Source organism: Muscardinus avellanarius (genome assembly GCF_963383645.1).
Source record: "Muscardinus avellanarius genome assembly, chromosome: 3".
Lineage (NCBI taxonomy): Eukaryota > Metazoa > Chordata > Mammalia > Rodentia > Gliridae > Muscardinus > Muscardinus avellanarius.
Genome location: NC_137788.1, coordinates 39,034,230 through 39,051,564, shown reverse-complemented (window position 1 = coordinate 39,051,564; position 17,335 = coordinate 39,034,230). Strand labels below are relative to the sequence as shown.

The 17,335-nt window shown below is 42.4% G+C and overlaps 1 protein-coding gene across 1 annotated transcript; it reads right to left on the bottom strand.

Moving 5' to 3' along the window:
- Window positions 1–2,566: 2,566 nt before the first annotated feature.
- TMEM69 (transmembrane protein 69) lies at window positions 2,567–10,196 on the bottom strand (the record flags this gene model as incomplete). Its single annotated transcript, XM_080691404.1, has 2 exons — window positions 2,567–3,283; window positions 10,155–10,196. The coding sequence occupies 2 exons, from the start codon at window positions 10,194–10,196 to the stop codon at window positions 2,567–2,569; spliced, it is 759 nt and encodes a 252-aa protein (XP_080547530.1).
- Between the last annotated feature and the right edge of the window lie 7,139 nt (window positions 10,197–17,335).

Here is a 17,335-nt window from a genome sequence, read left to right as displayed (position 1 = left end):
CCAGGGTCTCACTAAGTTGCTGAGAGCCTAAGTAGCTGATGCTGGCTTTAAACTTATGCAATCCTCCTGTCTCAGCCCCCCAAGCATGGGGATTACAAGTGTGCACCACCACACCTGGCTTCTAATTTTTATTCTTTATTTTGACACAGAGTTTCACTGAGTTGCAAAGGGTCTCACTAAGTAGCAGAGGCTGTCAGCGAACTGTAGTCCTCCTGTCTCAGCATTCCAAATGCTGGGATTACAAGCATGCGCCACCATGCCCGGTTTATTTTTTATTTTGAAACATGGTCTTGCTAAGTTGATGAGTGTCTCTCTAAAATGCTGAAGCTGGTCTTGAACCCATGCTCCTTTTCTTTCAGCCTCCCAAGTACTAGGATTACAGGTATGTGCCAGTCCTGGCTGTGCAGTTTTTATATTTGTTTATTGTTTATATATTTATTCACTTATTTTTGCAGTACTAGGGACGGAAGTCAGGGACATTCTACCTCTGATGTACACCCTCAGCCCTATTTTCTATTCTTTATTTTGAAACTGGGTCTCACTGAGTTGCAAAGGGCCTCAATAAGTAGCCGAGGCTGTCCGCGAACTGTGATCCTCAGGTCTCAACCTTCCAAATGCTGGGATTACAAGTGTGCACCACCACGCCCGGCCCTATTTTTTTATTCTTTTTTTTTTGGTGGCACTGGGGGTAGAACCCAGGGGCTTTCTACCTCCGGGCTATACTCCCAAACCTTTTTTTTTAATATATTTTATTGGAAACAGGGTCTCACTAAATTGCTGAGAGCCTCACTAAGTAGCTGAGGCTGGATTCAAACCTCTGTGATCCTCCTGACTCAGCCTCCCAAGCACGGGGATTACAAGAGTGCGCCATCAAGCCCAGCCTTTATTGTTTATTTTGAAACAGGGTCTCATTGAGTTGCGAAGGGCCTAAGTAGCTGAGGCTGTCCGCGAACCACGATCTTTCTCAGCCACCCAAATGCTGGGATTACAAGAATGTGCTAACACGCCCAGCTTTAGCTTTTCTTTAAATATAGCTTTCCCTGGCAGGGCGTGGTGGCACATGCTTGTAATCCCAGCACTTGGGAGGCGGAGACAGGAGGATCGCGCAGGTTCGAAGCCAGCCCTGCTGGTTTAAGAGACCCTGTTTCCAAATAAAAAAGTATAAAAATAGGTCTGGGAGTGTAGCCCGGAGGTAGAAGGGCTTCCAGAAACTCCAGTATCACTAAATAAATAAATAAATAAGCAAGCAAGCAAGCTTTCCCTGAATGCCATTGCTCCCTTCTGACATACATTTATTTATTGATTTATTTATTTACTTATTTATGTTGCTTACAGTCCACTAAGTTGCTGAGGCTGGCCTCAAACTTAAGGTCCTTCTATCTCAGCCTTTGACATACTGGGGGTATAGGCATGTGCCACCACATTTGTCTCCCTTCTGACTTCAGAGCCACACTTCCTTTCTGCTTATAATACTAGGTTATAACCGGTAAAATAAAGTTGGACATACAATTCCCAAGATAACTGCTTTGAAAACCACACTAGAGCCGGGCGTGGTGGCACATGCTTGTAATCCCCGCACTTGGAAGGCTGAGACAGGAGGATCGCATGGGTTCGAAGCCAGCCTCAGCTACTTAGCGAGGCCTTCGGCAACTTAGCAAGACCCTGTTTCCAAATAAAATATATATTTTTTAAAAAAAAGGTCTGGGAGTATAGCCTGGAGGTAGAAAGCCTCTGGGTTCCAACCCTAGTACCACCAAAAAAAAAAAAAAAGAAAGAAAAAAGAAAACCACACTAGAAACACCTTTTACTTTCGGGCCATCATGAAATAAAGTGGGACAATACATGTTTTCTTTTTAATAATTATGAAGATATAACAAAGAGGATTCTTTGCTCTTTTACTTTATATATTCCAACATAACTAAAACACAGAAATGTTTAAGTGGATGACTACATGATTCATAAAAAGACTGAACATAAACTAAGCTAATACAACAAGGATTTGCCAGGAGTTTTCAAATTTATTTATTTATTTATCTATTGAGGTACTGGGGATGGAACCCAGGGGCATTCTACCTCCAAGCTATACCCTCAACCCTATTTTTTATTCTTTATTTTGAAACAGGGTCTCAAGCCACTGGCTTAAGAGACTCTATTTAAAAAAAAATAGGTCTGGGAGTATAGCCTGGAGGTAGAAGGGCTTCCAGGAACCCCAGTATCACAAAAAAAAAAAGAAGAAGAAGAAGAAGAAACAGGGTCTCACTGTGTTGCAGAGGGCCTCACTAAGTAGTAGCTGAGGCTGTCTGCAAACTTCGATCCTACTGTCTCAACCTCCCAAATGCTGGGATTACAAGTGTGTGCCACCCGGCCTCAAGCTCTTGTTCATGTAATTACTATGAAATAACAACTCTTTGAAATGAAACATAACACACAACCTATAAAGAAATTACCATTGGTGGGGAAAAAAGAGCCAAACAGAAGAAGCAGAAAAAGGTGAACACAAATGCCATCTTTATAAGACTTATAACCAACATGCTAATATTATCAACAATGTAGTTTTGTATTTATTCTACTTGACCAGATCACTTAGGTCTTTCATGTCAGGTCTCTTGGGTCCTTTTTCCGGATAAAAATCTTGAATTATTAATGTAACTATAAATGATAAAAAGGCCACTATAGTGACTACTATTCTCAAGGCTTTGAACCAACTGGGATAATGTGGCAAGAGAAAAACTTCACTGTGTAATGCTATCCCCAAACCTATGATTACTGAGACTATTGCTTCATTGAGATTTTCAGAAATAAGGAAGGCAAACCATGAAAACATAATAGGAGCTATACTATTAGCTAAATTAAGGTAGTCTGGTTTGGCTGGACTACCTTCTGGCAGAGTGAAACCCCATCTGACCCCACCAAAGAAAGACAGAACACTGGATCCATAAGCCATCTGAGTAAAAGCTAACACAGGGATGTAACTCTTTGTCATAACCATGATCAATGGTGGAGCAATGAAGGGGATTAGTCCTGCAAAAGTTATATATAACGCTGGTTTGGGGCTGTCAGGCAGGAAAGTGATGGTCATTGGTGGCCTGGATGAAAGTACTTCTTTCTGCTTTTTCTTAAAGCTGCATGGAGATGTATGATACCACTGTGTCTTGCTCATACATACTGGAACTGATGGGAAAAACCAAGGCCTTAGGAAGTTCTGTTGGAGAGATGTCTTGAGAAAAGATGTATCTATCCTCCTGCTGGTTCCCAATCTCATTGTTAAAGGAAATGTCAGCATCTATAAAGAAAAGAGATTTAGTTAATTCCAATATGAAACAAAAAATGACCACCACCACCAACAAAACCACTTTCTGTTAATACATCAAACTTTAGAGATAAGTTGAATTGACTACAGTAATGGGATTGTGGTTACTAAATAGGTATACACTATCCAAGTATGGTGACGCACTCCTGTCAATCCAGTATTTAGGTGGTAGAGATAGGACGACTGCAGGTTAGAGGTCAGCCTCAGCAATAAAGCAAGACTCTCAGCAACTTAGTGAGACCCTGTTTCAAAATAAGGGATTAAAAAAAGGGCTGGGAATATAGCTCAGAGGTAGAAATCCCTGCGATGAATACTCAGTGCCACAAACAAACAAATAAATGAAAATAAATAATAAATTTTAAAAGCTGGACATGACAGCACATGCCTATAATCCCTGTACTTGGGAGGCTGTGACAGAAGGAACTGAGACTGGAGGCCAACCTAACAATTTAAGGAGACTCTCAGCTACCTAGTGAGAATATATCTCAAAAAATAAATTAAGAGTTGGGAATGTAGCTTGAAGGTAGAATGTCCCAGAGTCAATCCCCAGTACTGGAAAGGAAAAAAAAAAAAGATGCCCTGGCTTTAGCCTCCAGTACTGAAAAAAGAAAGAAAAAAAAATTTGAAAAAACACAAAAATTACATACAACACACAAAAGAAATTTATGAATACAACCAGTGATATGTTTTGACCTACTAATAATCTTATCCCATGGAGAAATATCTGAATGAGAAGCTGGTAAAAGCCGGGTGTGGTGGCGCATGCTTGTAATCCCAGCATTTGGGAGGCTGAGATAAGGAGCGCAGTTCACGGACAGCCTTAGCTACTACTTAGTGAGGGCCTTCGCAACTCAGTGAGACCCTGTTTCAAAATAAGGGATTAAAAAAATAGGGCTAGGGGTGAAGCTCAGAGGCTGAATGCCCCTAGGTTCTACCCCCAATATTGCAAAAGAAAATAATAAATAAAAAGAAAAAATAAAAAGCTAGTAATTCCAGGCATTGTGACACACACTTATGATCTCAGTATTTGAGAAGCTGAGACAGGATTGCAGGTTTGAGGATAGCCTCCAGTAAGTACCTAGACTCTCATTAACCTAGCAAGACCACTTTGAAATAAAAATAAAATAGGAATGGGGCTATACCTTGGAGGTAGAATGTCCCTTGGTTCATCCCCAGTACCACACACACAGAAAGACCAGTCTTTAGTACTTGATTATTTTTGTGTGTATGTGGTACTCAGGATTGAACCCAGGGACATTTTACCTCCAAGCTACATCCCCAGCCCTATTATATTTTATTTTTGTGGTTCTGGAGGTGGAACCCAGAGGCTTTCTACCTCCGGGCTATGCTCCCAGACCTATTTTTATATTTTATTTGGCAACAGGGTCTCATTAAGTTGTGAGAGCCTCACTAAGTAGCTGAGGCTGGCTTCAAACCTGTGTGATCCTCCTGTCTTAGCCTCCTAAGCGCGGGGATTACAAGCATGCGCCACCACGCCTGGCTCCTATTTATTTTTATTTTGAAACAGGATCTCACTAGGTTGATGGGAGTCTCACTACTTGCTAAGGCTATCCTCCAACTTGTGATACTCCTGTGTCAGCCTTCAAAGCACTGAGATTACAGGTGTGCACTGCCATGCCTGGTTCGAGTCTTTAGTATTTGTCTTTCTAAACTGCCTCTTTTATTTATGTTTCAAAAGAAGCAGTTCTGATTTATTGTGGAAAAGCTACTTTATGTAGAGCAAAGATAATCTTTTTTTTTTTTTTTTTTTGCAGCACTAGGCGTGGTGCATTCTACTTCTGAGCTACACCCTCAGCCCTATTTTTTATTTATTTTTATCCTCCCATCTCCACCTCCCAAGTACTGGGATTACAAGAGTGTGCTACCATGCCCGGCATAATCTACCTTCTAATGTAAATTTATGAATACTGCATATTTTCTATAGGTCCGTGCCTTTACACGTTTCTACCTAGAATTCTAGTTCCTACCACTCTTTTTCATAGTGAACTTATGTTATCTTTCAAAACTCAGCTTGAAGCTTGCTTTTTTTTTTTTTTTGGCGGTACCGGGGATGGAACCCAGGGGCATTCTACCTGAGAGCTGCACCACCAGCCCTATTTTTATTCTTTATTTTGAAACAGGGTCTCATTGAGTTGCAAAGGGCCTCACTAAATAGTAGCTGAGGCTCTCTGTGAACCGTGATTCTTCTGTCTCAGCCTCCCAAATGCTGGGATTACAAGCATGCGCCACCATACCTGGCTTTGAAGTTTTCTTGACCCCCTCTTCAGTCTGATTAAGGCTCTTACGGTAAGTAGCCTATGCAAACTTCCATCCTAATTCTTCTCACAGTGAATTAAAATTGTGTGTTACCTTAACATATGCATACCCATGTTCATAGCAGCACAATTCACAATAGCCAAAATATGGAATCAACTCAGGTCTCCATCAACAGATGAATGTTTTGCAAAATTACGAAAAATACACACAATGGAATTCTACTCAGCAATAAAGAACAAAATCATGTCATTCGCAAGATGGAAAGACCTGAAGAACATTATGTTAAGTGAGATTAGCCAAGCACAGAAAGAAAAGGGACATAAGTTTTCTCTAATATGCTCAAGCTAGAGTATAAGGATACCAGAGGGACTCTAGATAATGGAGGGGAAACCTCAGCAAAGCCAGCAAACCTTAGCAAAGCTACATTCGAGTATGTGCATATATGTGAATATAACATTGTTAACCTGGACACTAGGGAGGAAAAAGGAAAAGGGGGGACATATAATCAAGTGTATACACACACACACACACAGTACTGTGTGAATATATGCCATTGTCAACATGATCCATGTTATGATACGAGACTATAGTGCACCAAAAAAAAATTGTGTTACCTTGTCTTTTTCTTAGTAAACTTGAGATCTAGAACCATGTTTTTTCTTTTTTTGTGTTTGTGGTACTGGGCATTAAGCCCAGAGGTATTCTATCTGTGAGCTATACCCTCAAACCTTTTTTTTTTTTTTTTGGTGGCACTGGGGTGGAACCCAGAGGCTTTCTACCTCCAGGCTATACTCCCAGACCTATTTTATACTTTATTTGGAAACAGGGTCTCACTAAGTTACTGAGAGCCTCACTAAGTAGCTGAGGCTGGCTTCGAACCTGTGTGATCCTCCTGTCTCAGCCTCCCAAGTGCGGGAATTACAAGTGTGCGCCACCATGCCCGGCTACCCTCAAACCTTTTATTTTTGTTTGGAAACAGGATCTCCCTAAGTGGCTGAGGCTGGTCTTGAATTTGAAATCCTCCTGTCTCAGCCTCCCAAGTACTGGGATTATAAGTGTGGGCCACCACATCTAGCTCATAATTTTTGTCTTAAAAAAAAAAAGTCTCTAGCTGCGGGTTCAAGGACAGCCGTAGTTACTTAGTGAGGCCCTTTGTAACTCAGTGAGACCCTGTTTCAAAATAAAGAATAAAAATAGGACTGAAGGTGTAGCTAAGAGGTAGAATGCCCCTGGGTTCCATCCCCAGTACTGCAAAATAAATAAAATAAAATAAAATAGGGCAGGAGGTATAGCTCAGAGGTAGAATGTCCCTGGGTTCAATCCCCTGTGCCACACACACACACATACACAAAATTTTTATCTACATGGCCAAGTAATAACTTTTCCTTCTCATTCTGTACTTTATATAAGCAGATGCTATACTTCAACTAGCAGAATAACTAATTATTAAGCGTTGGATGAAATAAAAAGTTTAAGTTATTTAAAAATCTTGGTGAGTCCACAAACATGCTAAGAATGTTCCCATCTTGGGTATTTTTTTACTTTTGTCTCCATTTGGAATGCTCTTCTCTCAGCTACCTCCATGGTTTGTTCCCTCATTTCTGACTCCTCTATCCACTCTTTTTTTTTTTTTTTTAAGGTACTGCCAGGGCCATTCAACCTCCAAGCTATACCGCCAGCCCTATTTTTTATTCTTTCTCTCTGTCTGTCTGTCTCTCTTCCTCTCTTTCTTTGCGGTGCTATGGATGGAACCCAGGGGCATTCTACGTCCGAGCTATACTTCCAGCCCTATTCTTTAGTCTATTTATTTATTTATTTATTTGTGTGTGTGTGTGTGTGTGTGTGTGTGTGTGTGTGTGTGCGTGCACGCACAAGTCTGGGGATAGAACCAGGGGCATACAACCTCCGAGTTACACCCTCTGCCCTATTTTTATTTTTATTTTTTTGCGGGTCTGGGGATGGAACCTAGGGGCATTCAACCTCCGAGCTATACCCCCTGCCCTATTTTTTATTCTTTATTTTGAAATTGGGTCTCACTGAGTTGCAGAGGACCTCACTAAGTAGCTGAGGCTGTCTGTGAACTGCAATCCTCCGGTTTCAGCCTCCTGAAATCTCCTGAATGCTGGGATTGCAAGAATGTGCCACCATCCCCAGCTCTGCCCTATTTTTCTTATTCTTTATTTTGAAACAGGGTCACACTAAGTTGCAAAGTGCCTCACTAAGTAGCTGAGGCTGTCATTGAACCATGATCCTCCTATCTCAGCCTCCCAAAAGCTAGGATTACAAACCTGTGCCACCACACCTGGCTGTCTTTTTATTTTTTGGTGATACTAGGGGTGGAACCCAGGGGCTTTTCTACCTCTGGGCTATACTCCCAGACCTATTTTATACTTTTTAAATTTGGAAACAGGACCTCACTAAGTAGCTAAGACTATCTGCGAACTGTGATCCTCCTGTCTCAGCCTCCCAAATGCTGGAATTACAAGCCTGTGCCACCACGCCTGCCTAGTTTATCCCTCCTATTTATATACAACCCTTTTTTTTTTTTCCTTTGGGGTAGGGGGTATTTGACTAAGGACTGAACCCAGAGGCGTTCTACCTCTGAGGTATACCTCAGCCCTGTTTGGTTTTTTTATTTGGAAACAGGGTCTCACTAATTTTAGGTATGTGCCACCACACCTGGTTCTGGATCTATTCTTCCCTTTTTATTCTTTTTTCTTTTTGTGGTACTGGGGGTGGAACCTAGGGTCATTCGACCTCCAAGCTACAACCCCTGCCCTATTTTTTATTCTTTTTTTTTTTTTTTTTGGTGGTGGTGGTGGTACTGGGGTTCCTGGAAATCGTTCTACCTCCGCGGTACAGTCCCAGACCTATTTTTATTTTTTTATTTGGAAACAGGGTCTCTTAACCCAGCAAGGCTGGCTTCGAACCTGTGCAATCCTCCTGTCTCCGTCTCCCAAGTGTGGAGATTACAAGGGTGTGCCACCATGCCTGGCGTTATTCTTTCCTTCTTTTTTTATTTTTTATATTTATTTATTTATTTATTTGTTTATTTTTTGTGGGTCTGGGAATGAAACCCAGGGGCATTCGACCTCCAAGCTATACCCCCTGCCCTATTTTTTATTTTTTATTTTGAAATCAGGTCTCACTGAGTTGTAGAGGGCCTCACTAAGTAGCTGAGGCTGTCCACGAACCATGATCCTCCAGTATCAGCCTCCCGAATACTGGGATCACAAGCATGCACCACCATGCTTGGCTATTCTTTACTTTTTTTTTTTTTTGGTGGTACTGGGGTTCCTGGAAGCCCTTCTAACTCCGGGCTACACTCCCAGACCTATTTTTACATTTTTTTATATTTGGAAACAGGGTCTCCTAAGCCAGGGCGTGTGGCTGGCTTCAAACCTGCGCGATCCTCCTGTCTCTGCCTCCCAAGCGCGGGGATTACAAGCGTGCACCACCACACCCGGCTATTCTTTACTTTTTGAAGCAGGTTCTGACTAAGTTACAGAGGGCCTCACTAAGTAGCTGAGGCTGTCTGCAAACCACAGTCCTCTGGTTTTAGCCTCCCAAATGCAGTGGGAATTGAACCCAGAGGCATTCTACCTCTGAGTTATATCCTCAAATTTTTTTTATTTTGAAACAAGGTGTCACTAAGTTGCAGAGTGCCTCACTAATCTGCATTTATTCTCTTTTTTTTTTTTTTTTTTTGGTTTTTTTTTTGCAGTACTGGGGATGGAACCCAGGGGCATTCAACCTCCCAGCTACACCCACAGCCCTATTTTTTAGTTTGTTTATTATTGTGCTGAGGATTGATCCCAGTGGCCTTCTACATCTAAGCTATACTTCCACCCTTTTCTTTCTTTTTTTTTTTTTTTTTTTGCGGGGCTGGGGATAGAACCCAGGGGCATTCAACCTTCGAGCTACATACCTACCCTATATTTTATTTTATTTATTTATTTTTTGCGGGGCTGGGGGATGGAACCCATGGGCATTTGACCTCTGAGCTATACCCCCTGCCCTTTTTTTTCTTTATTTTGAAACAGGGTCTCACTACATTGCAAAGGGTCTCACTAAGTAGCTGAGGCTGTCCATGAACTGTAATCCTCGAGTCTCAGCATCCTGAATGCTGGGATTTCAAGTGTGTACCACCATGCCTGGCTTTTATTTTGTGTGTGTGGTGTTGGTATTGAACCCAGGGGCATTCCACCTCCAAGTATACCCTCAGCCCTATTTTTTATTCCTTATTTCAAAACAGCATTTCACTAAGTTGTAGAAGGCCTAAGTAGCTGAGGCTGACCACAAACCATGATCCTCTTGTTTTAGCCTCCCAAATGCTGGGATTACAAGCATTCACTACCACACCTGGCTACATCTATTCTTGGTACTCCTTTTTTCCCTACCATGCCTTATAGTCCTTCACAGCACTTAATCACTTGACACATTAAATATTTTACTGATTTATATTTACCCAGTTCTTGCCACCTCACCTGGATAGATGAGAATAAAGATCTTTTACTGGTACAGCGTTATTGGCAAATAGTGTTGAATATTTGCTAAATAAACCAACCTTTGAAGATGCTTGAGAAAGCTTCTGGATGAAGTGAAGCATACTGGCCTCTATTAGAAGTCTTGTTCAGAGTTGGATGCAGCAGCACACACCTCCCAGTACTTGGGAGGCTGAGACAGGAGGATAACAGTTTCAAGGCCAGTACAGAGTAACTTAGCAAGAACCTATTTCAAAATAAATAAAATTAAAAAAGGACTGGAAGCATAGTTCAATGTTGTATGTAAACACATGCACATACACAGCCTTGTTAGGAAGATTCCAAGTAGTTATGATTAATGTATATTAGGGGCATTCTATCTCCAACCTACACCCTAGCCCTATTTTTTCATTCTTTATTTGAAACAAGGTCTCACTAAGTTGCAGAAGGCCTCACTAAGTAGCTGAGGCTGTCTGCAAAACACATCCTCCTGAAGCAGTCTCCCAAATGCTGGGATTACAAGTGTGCACCACCACGCCTGGCTTATTTATTTATTTAATTTTTTTTTTTTTTTTGGCGGTACTGGGGATGCAACCCAGGGGCATTCTACCTCCAAGCTACACCCCCAGCTCTATTTTTTTATTCTTTAATTTGAAACAGGATCTCATTGAAAAAAAAGCTGTGCATGGTGCCAGGTCTGGTGGCACACGCTTGTAATCCCTGCTCTTGGGAGGCTGAGACAGGAGGATCGCGCAGGTTCGAAGCTAGCCTCGGCTACTTAGTGAGACCCTGTTTCCAAATAAAATATAAAATAGGTCTGGGAGTATAGCCCGGAGGTAGAAAGCCTCTGGGTTTCACCCCTAGTACCACCAAAAAAAAAAAAAAAGAGACCCTCTTTCCAAATAAATATAAAAAAAATAGGTCTGGGAGTGTAGCCCGGAGGTAGAAGGGTTTCCAGGAACCCCAGTACCACCAAAAAAAAAAAAAAGCTGTGCATGGTAATCCCAGTACTACTTGCAAACCTGAGACAGGAGGATTGCAGGTTCCAGGCCAGCCCCAGCTACTTAGGCCCTCTGCAATTTGGTGATCCTCTGGTCTCAGCCTCCCAAATGCTGGGATTACAAGTGTGTGCCACTATGCCTGGCTTTATTCTTAATTTATTTTTAAAGGGGTTCTTTTTTTGTCTTTTTTGGAACTGGGGACCAAACCCAGAGTACCACACCTCCAAAGCAGGTGCTTTGCCACTTAGCTACATCCCAGCCTCTTTATTCTTAATTTTAAAACAGGGTCTCACTAAGGAGCTGAGGCTGTCCACTGACCACAATCCTCCTGTCTCAGCCTCCCTAATTCTGGGACTACAAGTGTGCGCCACCACACCTGGCTTTTTTTTTTCTTCTTCTTTTTGTATTTGGGAATGGAACCCAGGGGCATTGTTCCTCTGAGCTACACCCTCAGCCCTATTTTTTAGTCTTTTTTATTGTTGAAACATGGTCTGAGTTGCAAAGGACCTAAGTAGCTGAGGCTGTCAGCGAAATGCGTTCCTCCTGTCTGTCTCCCAAATGCTAGGATTACAATGTGCCACCATGCCTGACCTCACGCCTGGTTTTTAATTTATTATTACTTTTTTTTTTCTTTTCAGTACTGGGGATTGAACCCAGGGGCATTCTACCTGAGCTACACTCCTAGCACTCTTTTATTATTTATTTTGAAACTTGGTCAAACTAAGTTGCGGAAGGGCTCACAATTTGGCTGAGGCTAGCCACAAACCTGGGATCCTCCCATCTCAGCCTCCCAAGTACTGTAATTATAGAAATGCATCACCACTGCCTGGCTAGACATTAATTTTTGCTTAGAGGTGGAAGGTGGAATGATCCTCAGTTCAATCCCCAGTATCACACACAAAAAAAATTAAATTTTATTTATTGACCCTGGAGATTGAAACCCAGGGGCATTCCAACTCTGATCTATACCCCAACCCTTTTTATTTTTTGCAGTACTGGGATTACAAGCATGCACCACCACATCCAGCTTATTTATTTATTTATTTATTTATTTATTTATTTATTTATTTTTGGTGGTACTGGGGTTCCCGGAAACCCTTCTACCTCTGGGCTACACTCCCAGACCTATTTTATATTTTTATTTGGAAACAGGGTCTCTTAAGCCAGCGCGGCTGGCTTCGAACCTGCTGATCCTCTCGTCCCCGCCTCCCAAGTGGGAATTACAAGGGAGCTCCACCACGCCAGGCTTTTTTTTTTTGAAAAGGGTCTCAGTAGGTTGCTAGGTTGCTGAGAGTCTTGCTAAGTTGCTGAGGCTGATCTCGAACCTGCGATCCTCCTGTCTCAGCCTTCCCAGTACCATGATTAGAGGCATATGCCACCTTTCCTAGTGTATATATTAATTTATCCCTGGTACCAATGATTAAGTCTAAGTTCATTCTACTTCTAAACTATTCCTCCAGCATTCGGGAGGCTGAGATCGGAGGGTCGTGGTTCGCAGACAGCCTCAGCTACTTAGGCCCTTTGCAACTCAGTGAGACCCGGTTTCAAAATAAAGAATAAAAAATAGGGCAGGGGGTGTAGCTCAGAGGTTGAATGCCCCTGGGTTCCATCCCCAGACCCACAAAAAAAAAAAAAAAAAAAAAAAAGAGTAACTCCTGCCAGGAATGGAGACACATGCTTGTAATCCCAATACCTGGTAGGTTGAGACAAAAGGATTGCAAGTTTGAGGCCAGCTTCTGCAATTTTGCAAATTTCACTGATTTCAGCAAATTAGTGAGATCCTGTTACAAAATAAAAAAATAGGCGCCAGGCATGGTGGCACATATTTGTAAATTCCCGCGCTTGGGAGGCGGAGACAGGAGGACTGTGAAGGTTCCAGCCAGCCGTGCTGGCTTAAGAGACCCTGTTTCCAAATAAAAAATATAAAAATAGGTCTGAGAGTGTAGCCTGGAGGTAGAAGGGTTTCCTGGAACCCCAGTACCACCAAAAAAAATTAATAATAATAAATAAAAAATAAAATAAAATAGGAGTAGGCATGGTGGCATATGTTTGCAATCCCAGTAGTTGTGAGATTGAAACAGAAGGATCACAGGTTCACCACCAACCTCAGCAACTGTAGCAGGGTCTTCTGCCACTTAGTGCAAATCTGTTTCAAAGTAACAACTAAAGTAAGGCTGGGGTATTTGTAGCTCAGAGGTTTGCCCCTGGGTTTAATCCTAGTACCACAAAAGAATAAAAATCATTTAAAGCTTAAAATAATGATAGCAGCAACAAATACAGTTTAGCTTTGAGCCCGGCACTATAACTACCATTTTATATGCATTAACTCTAAAGTTTACAACAATCTCATCAACTTGGTACTGAGAGACGATGAGTCTGTTAAGTTTCATTAAAGAGTATGGTATTGCCAGGCATGGAGGCACACCCTTGTAATCCTATTACTTGGGAGGCTGAGACAGGAGGATCGCGCAGGTCCAAAGCCAGCCTCAGCTACTTAGTGAGACTCTCAGCAACTTAGTGAGACCCTGTTTCTAAATAAAATATAAAAATAGGTCTGGAAGTATAGCCTGGAGGTAGAAAACCCCTGGGATCCATCTCCAGTACCACAAAAAAATAAATAAATAAAATAAAGAGTACGGTGTTAAACAATCTGGGGTGGAATCCTGGCTCCACCACTTACTACCTGTGGATAAGTTACTTAATAACATTACTATGGAGCCAGGCTTGGTAGCACATGCTTGTAATCCCAGCATTCGGGAGACCTGGTTTTAAAATAAAGAATAAAAAATAGGGCAGGGGGTATAGCTCAGAGGTTGAATGCCCCTGGGTTCCATCTCCAGACCCGCAACCCCCCCCCCCCCCGCAAAAACACACATTACTATGGTACAGTTCACTCACCTTTAAAATAAGGAGGTCTGGGGATGTAGGTCAGTGGTATAGTGCTTTTCTAGGGCCAGGGGGCCCTGGTTACAATCCCTGGTACAAAAAATAGTAATAATAATGGCTACTTTATAGATTTGTTATGAAAATTTACTAATACTTGTAAAAGCTGAAAACTATCCCTAATACAAAGTAAGCACTAAAAAAAAAAATCATCTGTTTTTCTTGACTTACACAGATGGGAATGGTTAAGAACCCTATCTAGCCTAAGGAGCTAGTAAAAGGCTGAATATAAACATGGATCTAGATCTGACAGTCCCATTTTTCTTTTCTACTTTTTTCTTTTTTATTTTATTTTTTGGTGGTCCTGGGGTTCCTGGAAGCCCTTCTACCTCCGGGCTACACTCCCAGACCTATTTTTACATTTTTATTTGGAAACAGGGTCTCCTAAGCCAGCGCGCGTGGCTGGCTTCGAACCTGCGCAATCCTCTTGTCTCTGCCTTCCAAGCGCGGAGATTACAAACGTGCGCCACCACGCCCGGCTTTTTCTACTTTTTTATAATTAATTATTTTATTTTATTTTTGCGGTATTGGGGATTGAACCCAGGGGCATACTACCTCCAAGTTACACCCTGAGCCCCATTTTTTATTCCTTATTTTGAAACAGGGTCTCACTGAGTTGCAAAGGCCTAAGTAGCTGAGGCTGTCTGCAAACCCGAATCCTCCTATCACAAGCTCCTAAAAGCTGGGATTACAAGTGTGCACAACCACGCTCAGCTATATTTAATTACTGTAAATGGTGCATTATAATCATACATAATAGTGGGATTCATTGTGACATATTTGTACATGCACAAAATTTAGTCAATTTCAGTACCTTCCCCGATAATCCCCACCCCCTTTGTGTACTAGGGATTGACCCAAAGGCATGCTACCTCCAAGCCACAACCCTAGCTCTTTTTATTTTTTGTTTTGCAACAGGGTCTCACTAGGTTGCTGAGAATATCTTTAAATTGCTAAGGTTGGCCTTGAAATTGCAATCCTCCTGCCTTGGCTTCCTAAGTACTGTGATTACTGGCGGGTGCCATCAAACCTTGTCTGACAGTCCCAGTGCCCTTTGTAATGTTTTTTTTTTTTTTTTTTTTTTTTGTGGCACTGGTGATTGAACCTAGAGGCATTCTACCTCTGAGTTAAACCCCAAGCCCTATTTCTTTTTTTTTTTGCAGGTCTGGGGGTGGAACCCAGAGGCATTTGATTTCCAAGCTACACCCCCTGCCCAATTTTTTATTCTTTATTTCGAAACCGGGTCTCATTGAGTTGCGAAGGGCCTCACAAAGTAGCTGAGGCTGTCCACGAACCGCGATCCTCCGGTCTCAGCCTCCCGAATTCTGGATTACAAGTGTATGCTATCATGCCCAGCCCCAATTTTATTTCTTATTTGAAAACAGGGTCTCAGTAAATTGTGGAGGGCCTAGCTAAATTGTGAGGGCTGGCTTAAAACCTGGGATCCTCCTGTCTCAGCCTCCTAAAAACTTGGGTTACAAGCTTGTACCACCACACCCGGTTTGCAATCTCTCTCTCTCTCTTTTTCCAGTACTGGGGGTAGAACCCAGGGGAATTCTACCTCCAAGCTGCACCCCCCCAGCCCTATTTTTTTTTCCACCAAAAAAAAAAAAAAAAAAAAAATAGGGCTAGGGAAGCCAGGAGTGGTGGCACACGCTTGTAATCCCTGCCTTTGGGAGGCTGAGACAGAAGGATCGCACAGGTTCGACGCCAGCCTCAGCTACTTAGTGAGGCTCTCAGCAACTTAGTGAGACCCTGTTTCCAAATAAAATATAAAATAGGTCTGGGAGTGTAGCCCTGAGGTAGAAGAGCCTCTGGGTTCCACCCCCTAGTACCACCAAAAAAAAATTTTTAATTAAAAATTTAAAAAAGGAAGAAAACAGGTTCAAAGTTAGAGTTAGAAATTTAACAAGGCCCTCTGCATCTTAGTGAGACCCTGTTCCAAAATGAAAGAATAAAATAGGGCTAGGGGTGTAGCTGAGGTAGAATGCCCCTGGGTTCAACCCCCTGAACCACAACAAATTATTTAAAATGGTGCATTAGAATCATACATAATAGTGGGATTCTTTGTGACATATTTGTACATGTACAAAATTTAGTCAATTTCAGTACCTTCCCTGATAATCTCCACCCCATTTGTGTGGTACTGGGGATTGAACCCAAGGGCATTCTACCTCCAAGCCACAACCCAAGCTCTTTTTAGTTTTTGTCTTTTGCAACAAGAGGAATAGTGAGAGGTGGCACAAACTATAATCAAGGCAGAAAGGTAGTAACCTTCTGGCATTGGCAATTTATTTATTTATTGTGTGTGTGTGTGTGTGTGTGTGTGTGTGTGTGTGTGTTACTGGAAATGGAACGCAGGGGTATTTTATCTCCAAGCTGTGCCCCCAGCCCTATTTTTTATTCTTTATTTTGAAACAGGGTGTCACTGATTGCAAAGGGCCTCAACTAAGTAACTGAGACTGTCCACGAACCGCAATCCTCCTGTCTCAGCCTCTCAAAAGCTGGAATTACAAGCCTGTGTCACCTGGGAGCTAAACTTCCAACCCTTTTTATTTTGAAACAGGGTCTTACTTGTAAATTGCTGAGGTTGTCTTTGAACCTGCGATCCTTCTGTCGGGCTCCCCAGTACTGGAGTTACACACGTCCCCACAACTTTTCCTCAAAATCTTCATAAGGGCTTTCTAGACCATAGCACTTAAAATCTTAACCCTCCCATCACCTTCGGGGAACTCCCTAACCACAATGGCACGTGTTTTCTAGCTCTTTACTACTAAAGCAAAAATTGATCATCTAACGCCTAGAATTGGCCAGTGGTGCAGAGATTAAGAACAGAGCCGCCAGGGTTAATCCGCTCAGTAAAGGTGAAAACATTGGAATGTTTCCATTTCTCAGTGGAAGGACTGCAATCTGCCTGGCACCCGTAGTCTTCGGAGTAGGCGGAGTTTAGATGCAAGGGTCCTTGGGAAATCTAGGGCTACAGTGGCCGCGTCTTTTATTTTCTACCAACCCTTTTAGGACCTTTTCCATCCAGCTGCACCTTTGCAATCCTGACACTTACCTGCCAGCGTCGCACAGGGATATTGAAAGCTGAGCCGCCAGAAGAGCCAAGGATCCCGGGAAAAGCACTTCCGGTAAAAGAAATCAAGCCCCCCCACACACTTCCTGAGAACTGAAAAAAAGAGTCCGGGCTGGGACCTGACTTGCACAAACTGGTTCCTCACTGAGTTTGCAAAGGCCTCGGTAAGTAGCTGAGGCTGTCTGCAAACCGCGATCCTCCAGTCTCAGCCTCCCGAATGGTGGGATTACAAGCGTGCGCC